This window comes from Cyphomyrmex costatus, unplaced genomic scaffold (genome assembly GCF_001594065.2).
Source record: "Cyphomyrmex costatus isolate MS0001 unplaced genomic scaffold, Ccosl1.0 scaffold182, whole genome shotgun sequence".
Taxonomy (NCBI): domain Eukaryota; kingdom Metazoa; phylum Arthropoda; class Insecta; order Hymenoptera; family Formicidae; genus Cyphomyrmex; species Cyphomyrmex costatus.
Window position 1 is genome coordinate 7887 of NW_017275847.1, and position 27987 is coordinate 35873.

The window sequence follows — 27987 nt, forward strand, 5'->3', positions numbered from 1 at the left end:
AGTTGCGCTACTGTATATTGTGTTCAGCTTCGGTTCGGGTTCATAGTTTGGGTAATTTGCTGTCATTCGATGAAAATCAGCAGAATGAATATTACTTCAGCAGGTAATTTGTTGAATAATCTTCTATACTCAAATCGTACTCATCTTTCGTGAATCTTGTGAGAATTTTATCGTGTTTGCACGAATTTTCGCACAATGATTTGCAATTCTTGCGAAACTTAACCTTGAAATCTTTTCGATAATTTCGAAGCCATTTTTGGCGTAATATTAAAATAAAATTACGAAATGAATTTCTCAAATTTTATCGATCAGAATAAAAATTTATTATTTAATATTATTTAATACAGTATATACAATTACATTATTTAATATTTTATTATTTTTTGTATATTTGTAATACATAATGTTTATTATAGTATATAAATTTTGTGGTAATAATTTTTATTTCAAATATAATTGAAAATTTTATAGCTGGTATAATCTCCTTGTTGGAGGAGCCGATGCCTGAATTGAAAGTCTTTGCCTTGAAAAAATTAGATATGATAGTCGACGAATTTTGGCCTGAGATATCTGAAGCTATAGAAAAAATGTATGTATTGTACTAAAGCACAAAATATTTACCTATATTGTTACTGATTTTATTTAGCGTTAGTGTTTCTTGTTTGTTAATTTTTATATTCTAAATGGATACCCTATTTATAGTGAGATCCTTCATGAAGATAAGTCATTCCAACAACATGAGTTGGCTGCTCTAGTTGCTAGCAAAGTATATTATCATTTGGGGAGTTTTGAGGATTCGCTGACTTATGCTCTTGGAGCAGGAGAGTTATTTGACGTTAATGCTCGAAATGAATATGTTGATACTACTATTGGTATATAAATTATTATCAGTATTTAATCAAGCTATTAATTTCAAGCTATTAATTTTTAATTATTAAATTTTTCAGCCAAGTGTATTGATTATTATACTCAGCAACGTGTCTTAGAGGCAGAAGGAAAACTTCCACCAGGTAGTAAGGGCATTGATCCTAGACTGGAGGGAATAGTGAATAGAATGTTCCAACGCTGCCTAGATGATAATCAATATCGTCAAGCTCTAGGTCTTGCCCTGGAAACACACAGGATGGATATATTTGAAGCGGCCATTATGCAGTCCGTAAGTATTTTGTTATTGAGTTTCTTTTATATACAAGGTGTATCACATTTATTCTACTTAAAAAAATTATAAAATAAAATAGTAAAAGAATTCATAATATACAAAATATTACATTTAATGATAAAATGTGAATGGTAGTATAAAATTTTATAAAAAAAAACTATATAAATATAAATAAAATGCCAGTTCTGAATTTTTAAAATAAATTTATATAAAAATAACTTTATGAGCCTAAAATAAATATATATAATGCTAATATGAGCGTCTGTGGTTGTTATATAATATTATTAATTATTATATTGATTATAACTGAACCATTTTTACATGGAGCTATCCAAATTTGTAATAATTTTGTTATTTTATTCAATCTATACTAATTTATTTACAATTTGTGAAATCATTTGTTTGATATTAAATTCATACGTAAAACATGAAATTCCTTTTCTTTCAGGACGACGTGAGTGGAATGTTATCATATGCCTTCCAAGTGGCTATGAGCCTGATTCAGAATCGTGGATTTCGCAATACCGTACTCCGCTGTTTGGTCAGTCTCTATCGAAACCTTGACACTCCCGATTATGTCAACATGTGTCAGTACTTAATCTTCCTGGACGATCCACTAGCTGTGGCTGAGCTTCTGGACCGATTAAGCAAGGGTTCACACGACTGCGTATTGATGGCCTATCAGATTGCCTTCGATCTGTATGAGTCAGCAACCCAACAGTTTCTCGGTCGTGTTTTACAAGCTCTGCGAACCACTGCACCCATTCCGGGTGCATTGATGGTTAAACCGGTGGTTAAACCATCTGCTACTACATCTGCCAAAACCACTGAAGCTAGTGCAGAGTCCACGAATATGGACGTTGATGAGAAAACTGTTGCTCCTGCCGGAGAAGAAAAGGCTCAACGTAGTGTCGAAAGTTTGGTGAGTGTGTTTGTTTTTTAAGTCTCTTGTTAGAGATGTGATGACATGTATTTTGCATACATTTGTTGATATTTTGATATCTATAATTTCAACGCTGGTTCCAAATTAGAAGTCATGACAAAGTACTGTTGTTTGCTATTACTTTTTTTCTGAGAGATAATACTCAAATAAAATCTTATATTTATTCTGACAAGGAATGGCAAAAATTATGAAATACAAATTGAAATGTATTATGTGCCGTATCCATCTCTTTGTGAGTGGATTTGTACCCAAATGTTTGGCACAAAAGAGCGAATACTCTTTTACTATGTGTGTGTTTGTTAGTCTCTTAATAGATAAAATTAAGATGTTAAAATGAAATTGTCATTATAAATGACTAAATGACATTATGTCTGTTTATTAGCATTTTTTGGTATTAATTATAATTGTATTATGTTAATAAGTATACTAATATAATACACACACATTCATGAATATTAATTTAAAATGTTTTATTTTTTTCTAGAATGCGGAAGAGAGAGAACAACAAGAGCGAGTAGATGCTCTGTCCAGTATTTTGGGCGGCGAGGTATCTATCGATTTACATTTGCAATTCCTGATTCGCAGCAATCACACCGATATGTTGATCCTGAAAAACACCAAGGATGCCATACGAGTTTCAATTTGCCACACTGCTACTGTCATTGCGAATGCTTTCATGCATTCTGGGACAACTAGCGATCAATTTTTGAGGTATGCACCTATTTTTAGAACTTTTTTAGGCATTTTTAATTTTTTATATTTAACGTTTTTTTAATTTAACTTTTATTTTTTAATAAATTTCGTTCGTTTTTTGCAATGCAAATTAAATAATTAAATGGTTTAAATCGAGCTAAATGGATTTAATAATCATAATTAGAAGAATAATTTACAATATAAAAAACTAACTAGCAAAAAATATCGTACGTTTCGGGACTCACAGGTAATTCTTCAGCGATTATTACAGATATTTGCGTCGTTGGATTGATAATATTCTTATAAGTGTTACAGACATGCTGATATCTCAATTATAGTTCGGATTGATTTTCCTGTTCTCAATGCAAGTGTATTGTCTGGAGTTAGATAATTAGTTGTCGTTAATAAAGATAGTCAATGAGATAAAATAAATTAAAATGAATAATTTAGTCAAAGATGAATTTGAGAAATGAATAATTAAATTAAGAATAATATGTCAAGTTTGATGAAAATTGAATATAATAACTTACAAAGGCATGTGAGACAGTACCATCATTACAAGTTCGTCCGATCGTGTTGAATGCAGATATTACAATGATAATTAAAATTTGAAAAACTTAAAATATTAATAAAATATCAAGTTTAACGACTCTAACAAATTAATCAATATATAAAAAAACCAATGTATATTGTATGAATATATAGGTTTTTTTATACTATATTGATTACAATGATAAAACGCAAAAATATAATAACGGACTCTTCTTGACATACCGTCATTTTAGACCATAGATTAAAATAATTTTGATTGGGAAGGAGTTACAAATCCAGATACTGAAACCAACTATTATGAAAGAAGAATTTCAGAAATGTTGCATATTAAAAAACAAAAAAATGGCATCACAAAAAGACACGGACGATCTAGATGAATCTTATTATTATTTGTTAAAACAGAGTCTAACACAAACAAATGAATGTCAATCAAATTAGTGCTTAGAGTTTCCGTTATTATATTTTTGCGTTTTATCTGCATTCAACTCGCGATCGGACGAACTTGTAATGACGGTACTGTCTCACATGCTTTGTAAGTTATTATATTCAATTTTCATCAAACTTGACGTATTATTCTTAATTTAATTATTCATTTATCATATTCAATATTATCTTTGACTAAATTATTCATTTTAATTTATTTTATCTCATTGACTATCTTTATTAACGATAACTAATTATCTGACTGCAGACAGTACACTTGCATTGAGAACAGGAAAATCAATCCGAACTATGATTGAGATATTAGCATGTCTATAACGCTTATTATTATCAATCCGACGACTCAAACATCTGTAATAATCGCTGAAGAAGGACCTGAAACGTACGACATTTTTTGTTAGTTAGTTTTTTATATTGTAAATTATTCCTCTAAATATAATTATTAAATCCATTTAGCTCGATTTAGACCGTTTAATTATTTAATTTTATTTTTAAATAGGAATATAGTACCATACATAAAATATTTAATGTTACTGTTTTTAAATTTTTAGAAATTTGATTTGTTATAATTTTTTATCTTAAAAATATTGCAAAATGAATCATTGAAAATATGAAGTAAATTTTTGCAGAATTTTTAAATTTTTGAAATTCTTATTTGTTATATTTTAGGGATAATTTGGAATGGTTGGCTCGTGCTACTAATTGGGCGAAGTTGACTGCGACGGCTTCTTTAGGAGTTATTCATCGAGGTCATGAGCAAGAAGCTTTAGCCTTGATGCAGTCTTATTTACCGAGAGATTCTGGTGCCGCTGGTGCCGGATACTCTGAAGGTGGTGGTTTATATGCTTTGGGACTTATACATGCTAATCATGGAGCCGCTATCACAGATTACCTCCTAGGTCAATTGAAAGATGCCCAAAACGAGGTATTTGATACTTATTTTGGAACATTTTCTTACGTTAAATTTCTAAATTTTTGTATACATAATTGATTATTTTTCATGAAATATTTGTAAAATTGTATATAATAATATAACTAGATCTTTTATTAACAAAATATGTACAATAATTAAATTTCATGCGATTTATTATTTGGAACTTGTTCCAGATGGTTCGTCATGGTGGCTGCCTCGGTCTTGGATTAGCTGCAATGGGTTCGCATAGACAAGACGTTTATGAACAATTAAAATTCAATTTATATCAAGATGATGCCGTGACTGGTGAAGCGGCTGGAATCGCTATGGGAATGGTTATGCTGGGATCTAAATCAACGCAGGCAATCGAAGATATGGTTGCGGTAAGTTTAGTGCATAATTTTATAGCGTTTTTATCCTTTGCGTTATTTTTTTTATATTTAGATAACATTTTTGTAGTAATATTTATTAATATATTATTATATATACTAATAATAAGTGTTTAAAAGATGTACTTCTTATTACTTACTATTTTAATAAAACGACGAAAATTAAAATCAGCTAAATAGGAGTCAGCGTGGTAAGACGTGCGCAAATAAATAAAATAGATATTTACTAAGACATATAATACGTAATTAAATCGACAATTGAAAGTTCCATAATTAAATCGATGTTTAATATATCCGGACGTTTCGTCTATACAGTTTAGCCATCCTCAGCAGAACATTACTACATTCTAGGTAAGGACTGAATTTATATAACCTGTACAAATGTGGAGGAACCACATTATGTTTAAGACAACATTTGATAAATCTGTAACACGAATTTTATTGTTATAAATAGATCTTTGATATGTAATCCAGTTCTTAAAAAGAGTCACATATACACTTCCAAAAATATAAAAAATATAATTGAAAATAGACGTAAAATGAAACCGCTTCATTTTCTGCCAAGCGTAAATTTAATACGGTAATTAATAATGGACTCTTTATATTTCTTAATTATGGAAATTTCAATTGTTGATGTAATTACGTATTATTGTTAGTAAATATTTACTCTATTAATTTGTACATCTTATCGCGCTGATTCCTATTTGGCCGATTTTAATTTTCTGCGTTTTATAGAAATATAAGAAGTCCATTATTAATTATTTATTGAATTTACGCTTGGCTGAAAATGAAGCGATTTTACTTTACGTCTTTTTTAAATTTATTTTTTATATTTTTATTTAATTATATTTTTTATATTTTTGGCAGTGTGTATATGTGAATTTTTTTAAGAACTGGATTAAATATCAAAGATCTATTTATAACAATAAAATTCATGTTTGATTTATCAAATGTTGTCTTGAACATAATGTGGTTCCTTCACATTTGTACAGGATACATAAATTCGGTTTTTACCTAGAATGTAGTAATGTTCTGCTGAGGATGGCTAAAATGTATAGCCGAAACGTCCGGATATATTAAACGATTTAATTATGGAAATTTCAATTGTTGATGTAATTACGTATGTCTTAGTAAATATTTATTCTATTAATTTGTGCACATCTTACCGCGTTGACTCCTATTTGGCCGATTTTAATTTTTTTCGTTTTATAGAAATATAAGGGGGGGGGGGGGAGGAGTCCATTATTAACTATTGTATTGAATTTACTATTTTAAGTATTTATTTAAAATTTGCTATTTGTGAATGAAGAGAGAAATAGATTTGAGAGAGAAAGAGGGGGGGGGGAGAGAGAGAGAGAGAGAGATTTATCACGTCAAAATTTTATTTTAAAAATTCAACATCGGTAAAAAAAGAAAGTGGAGGCAAATTTGGCAAAAGATTTGGGAAAAAAATAGATTTTTTTTAGCTATTTCTATAGAGCTTTTTTCTTTTTAACTTGTTTTGCTTTATAAATTGTTTTGTTTTGATAATTTTAAATGTTCTGATATTTAATATCATGATTGAGTTTTCCTGTTGATAACAATGATAATATAGTAATAATTGAAGATCAACTAAGTGGGAAGTATCTTGAAACTGTATTGAATCATGAGGGAAATATTTATCATTTTATCAACATTCAAAGAGATTCAAAGTATTCGTAATTCTTTAAAACATATACCCGTGCAGCATAGATTATTCTAGCAATATTGCAGCAGCATTTACGATATCTCAGCAATAATTGCACTAACATTACAAATATTGCAGCAATAGTGCTATAAGCTTATGTGCTATGAGTATAATTTTAAAACATTAAATAAACAATAGTGCTTATTGTTTTATTATTCATATTGTTAACCGAGTGCAAATGGTGGTTTGTCGGCAGTCTCTAGAATATATACTCCACATGCACTGTAAGTGACACAAACGATGAATTAATTAACGTTTCAGTTAGCTTACATAGGTGGATCATGCTTTGTTTGAAAAGAAAAAAAATGTTTATATTAAGACTCACTTTGGATCGAGGGATGATCCACCCATGAACACCTTTCCGGCGCGGAAGCTTCTAGGATTCAGGACGGATTCGATGTAGTACTCAAGAGCTCTGAAGTGTGCGCATGCTATTGCTATTAAATCGCCTACGAATATGGAGGAATTAATTATTTTAAAATAATTACCCCCTTAATTACTGGAGTTTATGGTTTTTTATTTTTTAAACTAATTATGTGGGTGATATTGGTAAGCTTTGTTTACCTATCCATCTGATCCGACCACAACCTGGTTGCTCCTCGCCGCCATTGACATAAAAATCGGAAGTGCCGATCGCTGATTTTATACCCATAAATCTTATGCTGGTATGTATCACTTGTACTAGAATCGCGTCCGTCTTGTCCACTCTTTCTTCTGATTCTCTGGACTCGAAATAAGGTCCTGCAGGATCTAAAGCTGTAAATCAGAGAAATTCGTTTTAATATAATTTAGGATCAAGATAGATAAATAGGGAATCAAAAGCTTATCATTTGACTTACCAACTACCTCTCTAATCTTGCTAGTCGCAAAACGAGCGCTGAGACCGGCGATATGCCCTCCCAAAGAATATCCGATTATTGCAGTTTTTTTGGGATCGAGACTTGCATTGTTCTCTAGGAAGTCTATCAAAAGGGCTATGTATTGTGACACGAATGGCGCACTTCTCGCGGACTTTGCATACAAATGATTAGCTGTTGCCCGCCAGTCGATTAGGATGATATTGTAATCGCCAATTTGGAGATAAGCTAAGGATATTGACGTGATAACATTGTTAAAATATAAATTAATCATCATGACTCGAGACACTAAAATAATTCATACTTAAATATAATATAATGATATCAAATATGAAAATTAAGTTGCTTATTTGAAAATTAAATGAGATAAATTTAAAAGATAAAAAATATAAAAGATAGAGAGAGAGAGAGAGAGAGAGAGGGGGGGGGGGGGGGGGGGGGGGGAAAAGATTCACATGCAATTAAGATTTACAAATAATGATTCAATACCGTCTCGAATCTCTGTGCAAACAGTTGACTCGCAGTTTCCTTTCCATCCATGAATGATCAGTCGAGTAGGATGATTAGGATTCCAAAAACTCTTCTTGATCCTATGTAGATCATCGATGAATAGTTGTTGTCCAATTATTGGATTATTTCTAAAGAGGAAGAGTTTAATGTGGAAATATAATTAATGATACGATATTGCGGCATAGTATTTAAGATATACTATACTTACCGAGTGTACAAATGGAAGGTGGTTTTTTGTACGTCTTTGTAGATTGTTTTGATTTTTTTAAATACGAATTCAGATTCGTTGATATCGTTCACAATTAGTGTCCTATTATTGTTGATATCGTTCGCGTAGTTAAAATTTGTCGCAATAGATGCCAATAAAGAGGGATATACTACAAATAGAAGGCATTTGTTAATTTAAAATATTTTACGAACATGGAATTAAATACATTGTAGATTTGTATGCACTCTAAAGATAATTTTTCTTTCATTATTACAAATTCTAAAATCTTGACATTTGTTTTTCTCGAAAATTTTATTGTACGTTTTTATTTACGTAAATATGTTTTTATTGTTTATTATTGAATACAATTTTATATACAAAGAATACACACTGACAACTAGTGTCGGCTCACATTGGCATTTTATCGTTTCTTTTGGATTTATTCATATGAGCCTTGTAATTATTATATGATATTTTATTATTTAATCAGTTTTAAAAATAATTTTTTACATACGGATTGCAATTGTTGACGAAGTCATCTCCTGGAGTAGTCGACACCATCCGTTGAAGAATTTCGTTTTGTGAACGATTCTTTTCTAAAGTTATCAACGGATATTTCACACAATGTATTTGATAAGACAATGATTAACAAGAATCAATTACCGTGTACGTGTTATTTCAAAAGAAGATTAATTATTCCAAGACGTTTTATGATTATAATTGGATGTTAACATACAGGATGTTCTAAAATTCACGAATCAAAATACAGCAAGAAGGTTCTCGAAAAAATAAGTTATGAAAGAATTGACCATTCATTGTTCCGAGCAGTATTTTTTGTATAAACATAAGGTTAAAACAGTCAATTATTATAGATTACAGTTAAATGAAGCCTTTTAAAAGTTGGAAACCAATTATAGATTACAGTTAAACAGGGTAGTTTAAACGTAATGTAGAATTGGTAATGTAGAATTCATAAACACTAAGGTATAAAGTGTTCTCCACTTAACGTTCCGAGTAATAGTTTTTAACATTTATGCCTCAAAAATTACTGCTTGGAAGGATAAATGATAAATGCTTTGATAACTTATTCTTTGAAGACTTTTTTACTATGATATTTTAATTCGCGAATTTTGGGATATCTTGTATATTTACAGAAAATATAACTTGCAATTGATGATAATCTTGATTAAAATATTTGTAATCTGAAATGTGTGTAATTTTAGTTATCTTAAAATGTTTGATATTGAATTTTTTTTTAAATTTTACATACAATTTATTGTAAATATATTTGCTTTGGTATAAAATATTATTTGAAAATTTTATTATTTTTTATATAAATGAGTTTTATTAAACATTTTTGGAGGGAAACTAACTATGTATTGAATCATGAATAAAATGTTAATTATTCCATGTTAAATCATTCAAAAGGATTCTAAATGTTTGTAAAAAATTTATTATTTTATATCATATATGTTGTTATATATTGTATAATTTAAGGATATATATTATATATAATTTAAGGTTATATATATATAATATAATTTAAAAATAAATAACAATAGTGTCTATTGCTCCATTATCCGAGTCCGAACGGCGATTTTTCGGCAGTCTCCAGAATATATTCTCCACATGCGCTGAAAATGTTACAAATAATAAATGAATCAATTAACTTCTCGGCCAACTTGCACGAGTGGATAATGGATGATGCTGTGCATTTCAAAAGTGACTATTTATATTATGATGACGTTGTATTCACTTTGGATCGAGGAATGGTCCACCCATGAACACCTTTCCGACGCGAAAACCCGTGGGATTCAAAATGGACTCAGCGTAGTACTCGTAAGACCGCGAGTGCGCGCATGCGAGTGCTGTAAATTAATTAACGCGTTAATCAATGAGTAAGTGATGTTGATTTCAGCATTTGATAGCGAGCTTTATTTACCAATTATGCCGCATCCCGGCTGGCTTTTACCACCATTAGGGTAAAAGTCTGCATCACCAATTGGTTCTTCCAAACCTAGAATACTCGTGTGAATTACCTGCACCCGAGCTGCATCTGATCGATCTACTCTTTCTCCCGGTCCTTTCGAGTCGAACAAAGGTTTTGCGGGATCTAAAGCTGCAAATTGAATTCTATTTTATCGTTTCTCGAATCGAGAGATTTTTAGCAAGAATTAACAGAGAAAGCCAATATTTTGAAAAACTTCTTTGTTTTGTTTTCATTTATTGTTGTTGTCATTATTTTGCTTTTACAGTTTTTTCTTTTTTTTTTTTTTTTTTTTTTAAAGAAAATTAATGTTTTTTTTTTTTTAATTTTTTTAAAGGTTTTAAAAGATCTTAATTATATTATTATTTATTTTAAAACTTTTTTTTCTTGTAAATGATATTTATTGGACTTACCCACCGCCTCAGCGATATCGCCATTTGCATTACGAGCGGCGAGACTAACGACGTGCCCTCCCAGAGAATGTCCTACTACTTTAGTCTTGGCAGGATCTAAACCAGCTTGGCTCTGTAGAAAATCTATTAATTGTGTCACGCGTTCCGCTACTATTGGCACACTCCTCACGACTTTCCAGTACCAGAAAGATCCAGCTGCCTTGCTCCAGTCGATCAGAATAACGTTATAATCGCCAATGCTAAGATAAGCTGAGAATAACAAAGAAAAAATATTAATAACGTAGAAATTAGTTCCCAAAACACGGAGCACTAGAACGACGCGTGGAATCTGGGAGTTCAGAAATTCAAATTATATTTGAGAATTTAAGGAATCCAGAAGGATCAAATAATTGAAAGTAACGAGCAGAAAGAAATAAAAGAGATTTTGTATTAAGGAATCAGGAAATCAGAGAAAATTAAATTTAAAGAATTTACAAAGGTTAAGAATTTAGAAATTTAAAGCTGAAAAGTAAAGAGGCAGAAGATTATATTATAATTCGTAACTGTAACATATAGGTTCTGATTATTGTGCGCAGGGAATAATTTAAAAAATAGCGTTTTCTGAAAAAAATATATTTAACCTGTGTTTTATATATCTGACAAAATTCGGAAGCGATAAATTTAACGATAATATTTTATTTTTGTTTTTTAAATAGTTTTATATAGATTAGAAACATATAATTGAATTTGGAAAATTTTCGAATAAAATAAAACTAATAACAAAAAATTTTAGTTTTTAAAACTAAAGTTATTTTGTTATTACTTTTTTTTTATTTTCTTCTAGGATTCATATGTTCGTTTAATAACAAAAATATATTCCTCTTATAGATTGATCAATCTTGGAAACAGTAAGAATTCAAGTATTTAAGCTATTAAGATTGATAGCATCCTACCGTCTCGAATCAAGGTACAAGCAGATTTAGCTTCTATGTTTCCTCGCCATCCATGAGTGATAATACGAGTAGGATGAGTAGGATTCCAAGAACTTTTTTCCACACTGTCATTATCATTAATGATCAGTGGCTCTCCGACTTTTCGATTATTTCTAAGGAGAAGAATCGGTTTTACATTAGAATCTTTGTTGCATTTTTTCATCAGCATTTTAGACATATTTACCGAGTGTATAACAGAAATTGAGTTTGAAAGGCGACATTGCTGATCTCCTCATATTCTGCTTGTGTAAGTACTGATTCGTTGGTGTCGATTATGTATAACATCCCACGTTCATCGGCGAAGAGCGTGTAATTTGAATGTAATGCGAACGCCAATAAAATAGGATATACTGCAGGCAAAAGTACATGAATCTAAAATGATTTTTCAAGATAAAATTAAATGCGTTATAGATTTATGCAAAATTGAAGAGAATATATCTTTTTTATAGAGTCAGGTATAAACTTTCTATTATTAATAGTAACTGTACTGAAAAAATTACTAAATTTTAATAAATATTTATTTGAATATTAAGATCTGATTCCATCAATGTAAAATTAACTTTAATTTTAGTTTAACTTACTGTAACTAACAATGAGCATAACTATATTTACGAAATGTAAACATATATTTATTTAGGGTACAAGAATAATTTATTTTAACTTTAATTTCGTTACTGACTAAATATTTAGCTATGGTGAAAAAAAAATGTATTTAGATTTAGTAATTTTTTCCAGTGTGTACGAGGAATAATTATTTTTTAACATACGAAGATGCGAGAAAGAATATTTTTCTCCGCGAATGAGCAATTATGTATAATATTTTTTTATAAATATGTAAAAAAATTAATGTATATATGTATACAACATTAAGAAATATTTTTTTATGAATTCACAACGATGAAATTTGAGAATAATTATTGGTCACACACAAATTGCAATCGCTGGCGAAGTCATCTTCACGGTTAATAAGATCCGTTAAATTTTCCGTCGTCATTTCATTGACGATTCTTTTATAGCTTGCTGACAAATATTTACACTGTGTGTTTGATAAGATGATATCGATTAATAAGTATCAATTAGTACATGTGTCGTTTCGAAAAGAGATTATTAATTAATCCAATTAATATCTTTGATGATTACAGTTGGATGTTAATATTTACTGGAATGACAGCTTATGATTTTACAATAATCGTGATGATTGAAAGATTAAAAGATAATCTGAAATGTAATTTTAAATTATTTAAAGTATTTTAATGCTGAATATTTCATTGAAAGTTGTATGTTAATTTTGATATCAAATATTGTTTTAAAGAGATCATTTGACAAAATATAGGAATTTGATCAAATTTGGAGAATAAGTTTGTTATAAAAATAGAGGCATTCTTGAATTAAAAAAAATTTGTTTACCGTATAGTTTCCTTTAAATAATTTTCTAAAATACCTTACATTCTTATGAGATAGAGGGTTTTAAGTAATTTATTCGAAAATGAAATACAAGCAAATTGAAAAACTATATTCATATAAAGTAATGGAGTTTAAAGAACATTTTAAAATAAAAAATTGAAATTTTACCACATCATCTTTATGTAAAATTTATATGAAATCATATAACGTGACACAATCTCTATAATCGATTAATCATTCTTTCACGGAAAATAAGTCACTTTCTTCTTTTTCCATCGCTTTCTTTTTAGCATTATTTTTCGGTAATAAACCGATCTTTATATCTTTTTGCGACATTTTTGCTTGATTAGATATAGTTCTGTTCTTTATTCTCTTTAGTGTTACCACAACTACTGAATAAGTATTCTGTTGCCATGTTTCTATCAGATTAAATAATTATTTTTCTTCAGCATTTTTTACACGAATATATATTTTCATAATAAAATATATTTTTTAATAACAAATTATAGATTTATTGCTTAAATTTTATTTATTATTTATTTCTTAAAAGATGGCAATGATATTTTCTATATCCTGTGTGCTTCTATGTCAAAAGATAAGAGAAGTTATACGACATCCCCTCCACTTTTTTAAGATTGGAGAACCTCCTTAAAAGATTTTATTATAATTTTTTATAATTGAATTACATGTTTTTAAAAAAACTAGTATGTGTTTCTTTAATGTTAAACGATTTAGATAAAGATTCTATTTTCTTTAGGAATGGTCAATAAAGACACAATCTTGCTGTGTTTTTTCTCACGCTATTCGCACATTAATCTGTAAAGTTTTTCTCTCCATGTCTCCCAAAACCGTGATCGCATTTTAGTTTCTATATTTTTTTTGCTGAAAGTAGTTTTGCACGCGGTTGAAACGAGCTTTAACTTTCGTCGCTGCCGACCACCGCGGCAAGCAGTAGCAGGTCGATGCTAAACGAATCATAACTTGCTACTAGTCGGTCGGTTTAATCGAATTACCTATTACGGGTTCCATAATGTATCCTAGCTGCTGTGATTAAATAAACACAAAGGTATATCTCGATCTTCTGCCAAAAGTAACCTGCATTAATTGCAAATCTATGCGAAATAAATGCTGATCATTCAACTTTAAAAGTGTATAACTCGACGGAATAAAACTTTCAAAAACTAAAAAAGAATTTACATTTGTGAGAGAAAGTTTTCTCTCGGAGATGAAACATTTTTTTGCACGAGAATTGAAAAATATTAATTTGCAACTATTTCGTGTGTGCGTGCGTGTGCATGTGCGTGTGTGTTTAAATTTTCTATCTTAGAATATCAAAATTAAATTTTAATTTAGATAACTGAATAAGAATAATTTGTTAACAAAGCAAAATTTTTAAACATAAACATACTTAAGTATAAACACTTATCATATTATTTTATTTTGATTAATAAAATAATTTCTAACTCCTAAAATAAATACTACATGATACAACTGTGTACTTATGGGCACGCAGCCATCGGACGTTAATGCGAGACAGGAAAAATACTGTTCAGTTTCTTCTCTGTGTTTATTGAGGATAATGTAAAGAGAAGATATTTCTGATTTGAGATTTATCTGATTATCGAGTTTCTAACGAGAGGCTTTTGCTTTCTTAGTATGCCCAAGAGACGCAACATGAGAAGATTTTACGTGGTTTGGCGGTCGGCATCGCCTTTACAATGTACGGTCGTCTCGAGGAGGCCGATCCCCTGGTGACATCTCTGTGCGCCGACAAGGATCCGATCCTGCGTAGAAGCGGCATGTACACTCTAGCGATGGCCTATTGTGGCACTGGAAACAATCAGGCCATTCGCAAACTCCTGCACGTTGCCGTAAGTGTATTCAATACATATACACTTCGTAGATTTTATATTTTTAACAATTTAATTAGTATTTTATTTTTCTTTATTTAAAAAAAAATTTATTTGATTCTTGTTATTTCTAATCTATATATTCTAATTTTGTTGTTATCTACTTTAATATTTTACATAGATTTTATTTTATTATTTTATTAATGATTTTTTGTGCATACAGTAATGTATTCAAATATTTTTGAGCGCGTTTTCTTTTAAGATCGGTTCTAGATAAAGGTATCACGTGTTATATTATTTATACTGTTTAGATAAAAGATGAGAAACCTTTGAGAAACACTTTAAATTATTGCTTACGTTGCATATACAGAGTGAAAGTATCAAAATTCTAAGAAATTTATTTCCGATTAAACATTGAAAAAAGTTCATCTAAACATGGATCTAGTAATGTTTAATTTTCAATTGTTTTAATTGATACTGTTAAACAATAAAATTCCTCTTACCTCAAAAGCGTTTTTAGACATGTGATCTTTTTTAAATATTATACTTGGTCGATGGGAATATACGTCTCTGGAATATTTGACACTTATTCACATTTGTACACCCTGTGTATAAATTGGAATAAATTTTTTCGATTTTATATACTAATTTTGATTGAATTCGAAAAACAAATGGTTTTCTGCCGATTTCAAATCAAAAGAGAAAGCAGATTGAATTTCTGGTGAAATATTGAATCCGCGATCTCTTTTTGTTGTAACAGGTCTCTGATGTTAACGATGACGTTCGACGAGCCGCGGTTACAGGTCTGGGCTTCCTGCTGTTCCGGTGAGTACCTTTGTAAAGTTACCCAATTCCACAAAGTAGATTCGACGCAACCGAAGAATGTGAAAATTCCGCACGTTTATGGACTTCGCGACTTTCGACCTCTTTTAGAGCCGTGTCGACCGAAATCACATTTGTGTGCTTGTGCAATGGTATTAATTCATCCAAAGCTCAAAAATGACAAAGCTTTAACTTTTCTATTGTGATTTTACATAAAAAAGGAATGTGAAAAGAAACGTAAACTTATTTTTAAATACATCGATCGAGCATTAAATACGAACAAATTTGATTTATTAGACATTAATTTTTATTATCAATTCCCACAAGATTTAAATATTTATGCTAATCCTTGTTTAGTGATTAATTTAATATTAAACAAGGAATGTATCGAATATTCATTTTGTGTGTTTGACGTGTAAAAAATTAATTTTTAATCTTTTTTTTTTTTTTATTAACATTGATTGATAAATACTGGAAAGATGATCAGTTGACTGGAATAATAATTTATCAAAATGTTAAAATAAATAGCAATTAAGCAATTTCAAAGACACTGCGGAAGTGTGCAGAAGTAACAATTTTTCTGAAGTATTTAAAAGTTTAGCTAAGTATGAATTTGAAAATAGTTTTGTGTGGATTATTAAAATTATTATACAGAATGTTCAAACTAGTTGCTAGAATGTCAAAACTTTGTGCAGTACTGCTTGTTAAGCTTGAGATTTCTACGTAACTATTTTGATGGTCCAACAAAATTGTTTTCGAATCTGTATCTAGCTGAATTTTTTGATACTTTCGCAAAATTGTTCTTTTCGTGCGAGTTTATACTACAATATAAAGTGTTGAAAGTTTCTTCATTGACATTATAAGAGTACAATTACGAGTATATTAATGTATTTATAATAGCTGGTTGTTCTAACGAATTTATCGCTATCGATTGCAGAAATATTTTGGAACATTTCGGTCGATAAGACTGCGATCAAAACGTGGTACACAAATCCGAGTAAATAAACGAAAGTAATTCGCTTTTTTATTTAGAGAGATAGCGTGAGATATTGTTTGCATGCAACTTGCAAGTTTCGTGATAATATATGGTGTGAATAATGTAAAACGCTACACAAATTATTTTACTATCTAGAGGATAGCGCGTGTTCATATTACCACCGGACATTCTTTTAATTACCGACACGTAATTTGGACACAGCCTTTCCATAGTATTTCTTTCTGAACGTATCGTTTTAGTTTTTCACATTTTGTGTATCTTTTTAACAAAGCTTTGAATTAAAATTCTGTTGAATTTTAGTTTTACTAAAATTTTTTTCAAGATGACTAAAGAACATAATTTTGCTACTTAATTTTTTTTTTTTAATCAAGGATGTATTAAATGAACAATTTGCAAGAAATGAATTGTGTAAAATAGATGTTATGATAATTGTTCACTTTAGGGGACCTAGCTCCGATGACCTTGACCTTGACATATATTGTCAAGATCATGATTCTGAACAGCTTGTCTTAACAACTAGGTGGCGGACTCTTATAATTTTTGAGATATTCAGACTAATAGTCTGGACTATTGTATACTATCAATAGTTAATATTATGCGTATTAAATATTACTCCACCTCTTCTTCTGCGAATGAGCTCACAACTTCCATGTCGCTTTATGTTGTAAAGTGTACGCGTGAATACAGTAGGTTCCGCCCCATTTCAAAGAGAAAATATTTTCTCTTTGAAATGTCAAAATCTGAAGATATTCGAAGAATTGAAAATACGTTTTAAGAAACGAGACGGATTTACATACAGGTTTCAACATTAAGTAAGTTTCTCCTTGAATGACAAACGTTTCGTTATCAGTCCGTGAATGCAAAGTCTTCTAGATTTTACATATCAAAGAATGTAAGACGTCTCGTGTTTTCTTCGACGTGAAGTCAGGAAATGAACCAAGGAATTCGTGAATAAAGGAACGCGGGAATCTATAGAATATTGTACAGATAATACCGTATATAGATCACGTTTATCAGTTTATGTACTTTGCAGCTTTCCATATTAATTTCGGATGAAATGTGTTTTTATTATTCTTCTCTCACTTCAGTCTGCTTTCTCGTTTCTCTTGCATGTTTCTCATTTCTTTTCTTTTGAGATCATATGTATTTACTCTTTCTCGCTAGCCACGGTGAATAGAGAGACTGATCTATTGAATAAGTTATACACCGCAAACGGTACCACGTTCCATTTCTCCATATTCAGATTGCAACTTCAAGGGGAGGGTTATTATTTATAAGTTCAAACTTGGATCTGAGAATACAACTTTTCTTTCAGTTGAAACTGTTCATAATGTTTTTGTTTTTAAATGTAATGAAAAAATATGTGCGTGTGTGAAGTTGGCACCTCATCTTTTGGCACCGCAAGTTTTCACACAAGTATCATTGGCACCCGCAATAGTTCTATAGTTCCTGATAGGTTTTAGGACCAGTACCGCTGATTTACCTAAAAAAAATACCACTTGAAAATTTAAGGTGCTAACTTCCCGTGGCACCGCAAGATTCGAGAAAGTCGATTTTTTTTTACGGAATCTTACAGTACTTGAAGAGTACTAGAGTTCCTGATAGAATGTAATAGCCAGTAAATATTAAAAAAAAATTTTTAAAAAGGAGCTAGCACCACAAGTTTTAAAAAAATTCATTTTCTTTGCGCTATTTTTTAGTACTCGAAGAGTACTATAGTTCTTGATAAGTTTTAGTGACACTACCGACTATTTTAATATATATAAACGATCTTTTAATCTGAGAGTTGGCACCGCACGTCAAGAGTAAAGTATCTCTAAACGGCCAGTACTGGCCGACTTTTCGGCTTTTCCCGACAGTACTACAATAGTTCCGAAGAAATATGCAAGTGTCGACCCGAGTACTCTTCGTTTAATATGTTTAAATAATTTTTTAAGTTTTTCGCGGGCACCGCACGTCAAGAGTAAAGTACCCCTAAACGGCCAGTACTGGCCGACTTTTCGACTTTTTCCAACAGTACTACAATAGTTCCGAAGAAATATGCAAGTGTCGACCCGAGTACTCTTCGTTTAATATGTTTAAATAATTTTTTAAGTTTTTCGCTGGCACCGCACGTCAAGAGTAAAGTACCCCTAAACGGCCAGCACTGGCCGACTTTTCGGCTTTTTTCGACAGTACTACGAGAGTAACGAAGAAATATGCAAGTGTCGACCCGAGTACTCTTCCAGTACTGGCCGTTTAGGGGTACTTTACTCTTGACGTGCGGTGCCAGCGAAAAACTTAAAAAATTATTTAAACATATTAAACGAAGAGTACTCGGGTCGACACTTGCATATTTCTTCGGAACTATTGTAGTACTGTCGGAAAAAGCCGAAAAGTCGGCCAGTACTGGCCGTTTAGAGGTACTTTACTCTTGACGTGCGGTGCCAACTCTCAGATTAAAAGATCGTTTATATATATTAAAATAGTCGGTAGTGTCACTAAAACTTATCAAGAACTATAGTACTCTTCGAGTACTAAAAAATAGCGCAAAGAAAATTATTTTTTTTAAAACTTGTCGTGCTAGCTCCTTTTTTAAAATTTTTTTTTTTAATATTTACTGGCCGGTACTATTGTTACATTCTATCAGGAACTCTAGTACTCTTCAAGTACTGTAAGATTCCGTAAAAAAAATCGACTTTCTCGAATCTTGCGGTGCCACGGGAAGTTAGCACCTCAAATTTTCAAGTGCTATTTTTTTTAAATAAATCAGCGGTACTGGTCCTAAAACCTATCAGGAACTATAGAACTATTGCGGGTGCCAATGGTACTTGTGTGAAAACTTGCGGTGCCAAAAGATGAGATGCCAACTTCACACACGCAAAATATGTGATATTATTAAACATTTCTTTCTAATTTTTATTGGTGTTATAAGTAGATTATGTATGATTTTGAGGAAAAAAACCCTGATATTGATAAATTCTAATGATTCTAGTGATGAAATATTTAATTTTGCTATAATTAGTTTAATTATAATTACTATTCTTCTTTATTTTTAATGTTTAATTAATTTAATCTAACAATTTGTAAAATTAGACTTACATTTTTTAAAGAATTTAAAAATTTTTTCATTTAAGAATAATGAAATAATTCTTTTAATTTAATTTATTCGGTTTAAATATACAATATACATACATACTTGTAATATTTATTAATCGGCTAAACTGTTCTTTCTTTATTATATTTTTATATTTAATTCAAGAATAAAAGAATTGGCATATGATTTTTGATGTGAGACTGTTGGCTTCCGATAATTATTCAAACTTTAAATTCAATATTCTACAACATAACGATAGTTCGTTCGTTAACTTCAGCCAGATTCAGACAAATTAATATTCCGAAAGAGGCTTTACTACATCTAGGCGAAAATTTCTGCTTACCACCTCATAACAACAAGACTATCATAATAGATTTTGTAAAAAACATCGAACACTTTCAAACGATTAAAAAATTGAAATACAAATGAATTAAAAAATAAACCAAATGAATACCGATGAGAAAATGCCGTAACGGTTAAACTAGATCTCAGATGCTTCTATATATAATTACTTGTGAATTTATTTACTACGTTTGTAGATTCTTAATTGCGCGCCGAATTTTCTTCAGATTTGAAACGCAACACTATCGAACTACTGTGTCGACACGTTTCAGAAAATGCGTCGATGTTCAGGATCATTTTGAACACTTTTTGTAACGGTAAATACGCAAATAATTAAATTAGTGTAATATTCTAAAAATGCCTTCAAACAATTTATTTTTAATTACAGTTAACCTTGTTTAAACAGACCTTCAATGTTTATTTACATACCGTGATACACTTATTCGATTAGCGGTATACCAACAAGAAGAGAAGACACGAAATTATTCGAAGAATACCTTGAAACAATTTATTTTCCATTACATTCAATTATTATCCATTATTGACCTTGTGTAACCTTGAATGACCTTCAATTATAGGTCATTGTATTCGTCTTAAAATGCTCTATCAGAATGTAAGTAAAAAAACATATCATTTCATTAAAAAAAAACAGATTTGACCATGGAATGGAAGAGTTACTTTTAAGTTACTCTTCTCTTTCACAGTTACTTTTTATAACAATGTGGTAACAATGTTGCAATTTTTTATGACTGTAATGATAACTAACTAAACGCTTAAGAGGCTAAAATTATTTACCCGAAACGTTTACTCTCGAATTTTTAAAGGAATAAAAAATTATTTGCGCACCAATAATCTGTGTCGGTTCGTAAAGAAGGCATTCACCAAACTATATTTATATTATTTTTCTTGAAATTATTTTTTATAATTTTGTAATTTAAACTTATTTCATTTAAAGTTATTAACCTTTTTAGTTTTTAATTGAACTTAAATTTCTTAAGAAGATAAATCTAATTTTTTGATACCTTTATGTTCGATTATATAAATAAGTTTTTCCAATTTTGAATTTAATTTAAACTCCAGATTAATATTCCTAGCTTTCATTGGAGACTAAAAAGATTTAATGGTTTTTTTGCAGTCTATTTTTACTTTAAATCGACTAGGAATAATCCTTTCTTAACTCATATCCCGAGGCGCAGCGCTGTCTCACATTACAAGGCTTGCAGTTTTATGAGACGAGGGAGGAAATATCTCCGTCCCACAGGAATGCGTTATTGCGTCGACGGTAGTCAATGAAAGTCAAAGAAGTTTATTCGTGCTCGATATAAGACGTGAAATATAATCGAGTAGCCCAATGAGAGAGTGAACTAACCCGCAGAAAGTTGTTTTTATGAGAAAATAGACTTTTATTAGAAAGTTGATATACTGAAAATTATAGAAGAACAATACAAAGATATTAATCTTTCAAGTCATTTTTCTCGAAAATAAAACGAAGCGAAGAAATTTTATTCCACGATTTTATTTATTTTTCTGCAAAGGATCCCTCATTTCAGTTAGTCTTCAAACTATTATAGTTCACACATGTAAGAGCATTATTTCATTATCACGTAATTTATAGAACGAATTAGAGCTGACACAAGTTACTAGAAAGACAATTTAAACCTTTTTAAATTTTATTTTATGAGATATCACATTCTCTTATTGGACCGTTCAATATTGTTAAGGAGGAAAGAATCTACCATTCTCGTTTACGCGATGTAGAAAATGTGCATTATTTTCTTCTCTGCGTGTATATGTCGTTTTTGTTTTTCCTTTTTTGCTGTGGTGAGCAGTCCGGACTCTTCCGGACTGTGAAAAAAATAGGGGTATGTAGATTTGTATTTCTATTCAACTAAGATATATTTGAACAAATTTCTAGTTGTTTTGTTTTTATTTTCAAAAACTTCTTCAAGAAATGCTGTATTTTAATTTTTAATATTAAAGGAAGTTTTACAAAATATTTATTATGAACCTTCAGTTTCCAAATTTTATTAGCACTAGAAGCATCAACATTTACTAGAAGGACCAAGCGAATGAATTATTACAAAAATAATTAAAGAAGGTTATAAAATAAAAAAAAAGATTTTAATTTTGTAATTTTGTAATTTTTTAATATACATATATATATTTTTTGGATATTTAAACATCTCCACATTAACGCATTGTCAACCGCGTAGACATTAATTTACTCTCACTCGCCCTTTTTTTAATGTATTTGATTGTTTGTTCATCGAGAGTCCAATATATACGTTAATATTTTTATAAAATAAAGTATTCTACATATAAAAAAAAATAGAAAGAAAATAGTTATTGTGTGTGTGTGTGTGTGCGTGTGCGTGTGCGTGTGCGTGTGTGTGTGAAAAGTAAAAAGGATTTTTAAATCCTATTCTTTACATAAAAGAAATATAATATTGAGTTAAAAAAATAGAAACGGGATTGATAATAACTTTGGTATTTCCAGTGTTTAATAAAAAAATAAAAAAGTGAACAATAATTTTTTGTGTTGAAAAAAAAGTGGAATTTTATTTTACTCAATTGAGAAAATAAAGTTTTATTTTATTGTATAAAAGAAAAATAAGATTTAACTTTACCAAATGGAAGAATTTTTATTTATATACAGGTATCCGTAAGACTTGTATAGATATCTGTAAGAGTTTATTTTTAATTATTGTGTCAATTTTTTAATAGAAGGTAACCAATTCAAGAACAGAGATATTATCAATTTAACTGCCATGACCGAGATTTTGGTAGATATTTGTTAATAAATTGTTTCGAGGCTTTATCTTTTATATATTAGATCAATACTTGATCTATTTTGGAGTAATCTATAAAAAAAAGTGAGGTTCTTAATTGAAATATCAATTCAAGTTGAGATTTTTTCTTAGTGTAACTAATCGATAAAGAAGAAGCATTTTTCTTTCGAGGAATTATTACTTGATCGTGAAATACGACATCGCAAGATTCCAATTGCTTTTAAGGCTAGAAATTACCTGGATACAAAAATAAAAACGTAAGAAGTAAGAAATAATATTTGAAATATATTTAATATACATATATTTATTTTTTATGTAATAATTTATTGATTATATAAATCGGGAAAAATTCAAATTCTATTAAATATAAATTTAATTAAAAATTTTAATCAACGAATAGACTGTTATCCGCAATATTTTGTGTCACGTAACAAAGAAGGACGTATGAGACAGAAAGAATCAATAGCTTTTATCTTCCTAGATCGGCGAACTGAAAGCGCGATTTTATTTCATGTTGCAACTCTTTGATGTCCATTCTGCGTTCCCTTCAGGGTCGTCTCCTATGTATAAGATGATATACATATAAAAACAAAAGTAGCTAGCTGCTTCGCAACTTTCCTCATTTTCTAAAAAAAAAAAAAGATTTGGACGATTGTAGTAATTTTTCTATATTTTTCGTGGTTTTTCGGGAACATGTAATTTTTTTATCTTGAACTCCAGACTTTGCCAGCTTCGTCCCTGACACTGTTTTTCATTTCTTCGGAGGATCCTCGCTTAATTCTTGCTCTGTCCATCCTTTATAATTAATTTCTGCACAATACACGGGTTAGTGATTCTCATCATTCAAATTTCAGGTCACATATTTTCATTCTTTTTTTTCACGTTTAATCTCCAACCCTTTGAACCTTGTCCCATTTTCTGTTGCATCCACGCCAATTCGTCGCTGCATGTTTCGTTGACCCTTTACCTCCCTTTGATCTCGAATGCGACAGTTGACTATGATTATCTATTTTTTAATCAATAAGTTCGATTCGATTTTTTTATTCTACATTTATTCAATTTTATAAAAAAGAAGAAATAATGAGAAAATCTTGAAAAAATGAAATATAAATTAATTTTATTTATTAAAGTAAATTGATGCGTATTTTAGAATTTTACAAAAAATTGTGTTTTTAATAAGATTTTTAAAATAACAATTAATTGAGTTGATTACTATATTTAATTGATTGAGTATTTACAATAAAGGTAATACTTATAATTATAATTTTTTTTAGAAAATATATTTTTATATAATGCGATGATTTAAGGAGACCAAGACCTTAGAGATTAAATTTAAATTTATGGCACGTTTTATATTTACAAAAGGTGCTCGAGTGATTCACAATCGCTTTGAGTTTCACTATTAATATCGGAGAGATAAATTTATTCCGTGCATTTCGTAATCACTGGATTATCGTAATCTCTCTCTCTCTCTCTCTCTCTCTCTCGACAATCGTAATCATCGCCACTGAATAATGGTCGATTAATCATGTTCACTGATATTTTTCTTTGAGAGAAATACATAAAATGTTATGCAATATTTATTGCACAATAATAGAAATAAAAAACAAAGTAATTAGAAAGGACTACGAGCCAAACAGGATTGTTATGCTATTAGATACAAAATAATTACATGTATATTTGTTAAATGATAAATTTACGATTCGACTCATATCGAGTCATCTTATTCAGTGTATAATTATTATTTAGTGGCTTATGTGAACAATACGTGTATCCATTAGTTGCAAATAATGCTCTATTTTCTCCTTAGCAAGTATCAAAAGTTTATCGAAATTTATGTCTGTTATAAATATCATTAAAATAAGATTTTGAGAATTTGTATAATTTGAACAAAAATTAATAAATTCTAAATATAAATTAAAATACACCTGTGGAAGAGAAGCAAGTAACAACAGCAGTCATTGATAGACAGTTTTACAGCTCTGATTCGAATGAAAATAATTAAAATCAACAAGGAAACACAAACAAAGAGGAGGATTAATTTATGATGGAAATGGAAAAACGGGAGACTATTGGAAGGAGAACTAAATTAGGAAGTGGATAGAAATAAATATGTCACATAAAAAGGGAATAGAAGTAAATATGTCACATTGGATCGATTGAAAAAGGTTATATTGACGTGTTATTTTTAAACCTGTCGACTGTATGCGTGACGACTGTCGTATTTTCTCTTATCTAATGATTATACTTATTCTTAACTTGATAGCATCTATCGTTTTTTTAGGATCGTTAATCAGTAAATTTTATTTTTAAGAGGCAAGCTTATATATTTTACAGACAATGCGTTACTTTATGCGTCTGTCTTAATGGCATATCAGTTATATAATTATTAAATTAATAGTACGAGTGTTGAATTTATTAATCATTAAGCAACTTTTAGGTATTATGCGTTCGCTTTAATAATTACAGTCGTCAAATTAACGATGTTCTTACTGTAATTATTAATTGGGAAGATGTTATCTATTGAAATATGTCTCAAGCGTTCCTTTTAATCATCACACTATTGCAATATTAATCGCGATTGTGGAAATGGATAATACTTATACTAGTTATTAATTACTAGTATCTCTCTTACACTTTACGTATTATTTCAAGTGTAGCAGTTAGTGGCAGTAAGCAATGCGTATCGGCAAGCGAATGTACACGATGTGGACAAAGCGAGTAATTGAACGTGCAATCGTGGCCAATTAACGCGCAATTCCGGGAATTCGCGATGTAATCGTTAACGCGGTTATGGCAATGGCCAATGCCTGCAATTGATCGCTATTTATCTGTACGAATGTGTGCACTATTATTGATCGCAGGACAAGTTGTTGCCTGCATTGGCCCCGACCTTACATATATCTAGCAAACATTTTATCCTTTCAAACGTGATGTATCCTATGCGATATATTTGCTATTATATGGTACATTAGCGTTTGCTACATCACATATCGAATATAATATAACACATTGGATGTTTAATTACTAGATTTAGTTACTAATATAGCCTTACGAACGCTTTAAAATGAAAAAAAATCTATTTATAACTGATTCAGAGAATTTAATTTTTTATCTTACATGAATTTGCCAACAGATTTACGCATACATGAATTGTATAATATATTACGACTGAGACAGACTTAATTTTGCAATAACGTTGGAAAACAAAACCATTTATGTGAGTGCATCACCTAAATTCAAAAGGCGTCAATACAGTCAAAGTTAGATGTTGAACTAATACATACAAATATTCTTCCTTTAAATTAATTTATTTCAGAATTATAATTCGCGCCGTTACTATCGGATTTTCAACACAATCCATCTGAAAAATATTAATAATCCTCCCAATCTTAAAAAACTATGTAATAATTTAATAAACTTGATTTTTCCCCGTTGTCAATTAAACCAGCAGAATTTAATATATAAAGTTGAGTCGCGATGAGATATACGAAAATTATGATACTATTACATAACAGCATTTAAACTAAAAATAGAGAGATAGTAATAAATTGGATTTTATTATTTTGTCGAACAAACTTTTCAATAATGGTGTATTGAATCTGACGCAAGAAAATTTAATTTCAATACGATTAATGCTTTTTATTACTTTGAGAAATTATCGATTGAGTTTAATCCGACGTACACTTCGTGTTCATCTAATAAAGCTTGGAACGCCTGGAAAATATTTTTCTTCGACTCTCGAGGATTTACAAGCGATTAAATTCCAACATCCAAACAAATGGACTAAGACTCAATCGTCAAATAAGATTTTATTATATAGTGTTTCGTTAATATATATTATTCCATCTTGATGGAAAAATAAAAATTAAATAATTAATATAAAAGATATAATTATATATATGTACATACATATATACATGTAAACTTAAAATATGAAAAATTGATAATATAAAAAATGTTAGATTTTAATAAATATAAATTAATACATCGTATATATTCAAGATGTAACATAAATAAGGAAGTAAAGAAACATAAGTAATAAAATGAAAATTTAGGTCAACTTATGAAATTATGAGATTTTCCTCGGAAGGATCGCCTCGTGTCAGGATTACAGAAGGACGTTGGATCGAGTGGGCAGGATTCACTGGGAATTAGGGTAATAAGCGGCGAGAACCAAGGAAAGTACGCTACCTGTGATCCATTAATCTTGATTTTAATCAGTGTGCTAATTGCGACCGTATGTAAATTAATTTCGGGAAAACTAGGTATTTCTGGGGATGAGAGGAAGATCTAGCAAGATCTGCACGAGATTCTTGAATGAACTCTCAGAATGTTTTTTATTTAGAAAACAAAGATTGTATACAAAAAGAAATATTTAAAAAGAAGAAAATTGAAAAATTTGATCAGAGTTTGAAGACAAAGAAAGAGCTTAATTGAGAGGAAGGGAGAAGGGAATGAATATATTTCTTTTAATTCAGGCAATTCTTTTTCGGCATTAGAATCTTTAAGAATAGAGATTATGATCCAGAAGAATAAAAAGAACAAAATATAGATTGCTGCACGTTCGTGTGTGTGTGAATTAATATCTTCGCATGGCATTAAATCCCACGGAATGGATTAGCGGCTTCGCGGAGGATGCAATCCTGATAATTCTCGCTTAGAATCACGGAAGACCTGATTTTAATATTTCGCAACTGGAATTAATTCTCGTGTGCTTCTTCTCTTCGCTATGAATTAATTCATGGGGAATAATTAGCTAATTAACGGCACACTAGTTTCATGTTTAATCGCGAATTGATAATCACTCTTGCATTTCATTAAAATTACATTTAAAATTCTTGTATATTAAATAAGTTACTTATATTTTTGACAATTTTGTTTCTTTCATATTTATAATCTATATTCATTTATCATGTTTCACAATTTTCATTTTTATTTCTAT

The 27987-nt window shown here is 30.0% G+C and overlaps 1 protein-coding gene across 1 annotated transcript; it reads left to right on the forward strand.

The window, feature by feature from the left end:
- The first annotated feature begins 69 nt into the window (after window positions 1-69).
- LOC108772289 (Regulatory particle non-ATPase 2) lies at window positions 70-27200 on the forward strand. Its single transcript, XM_018537796.1, has 11 exons — window positions 70-103; window positions 472-589; window positions 703-872; window positions 948-1156; window positions 1608-2081; window positions 2587-2813; window positions 4458-4713; window positions 4896-5084; window positions 14822-15037; window positions 15777-15841; window positions 27101-27200. Exons 1-11 carry the CDS (start codon window positions 70-72, stop codon window positions 27198-27200), a joined length of 2058 nt encoding a protein of 685 aa, XP_018393298.1.
- Window positions 27201-27987: the final 787 nt, after the last annotated feature.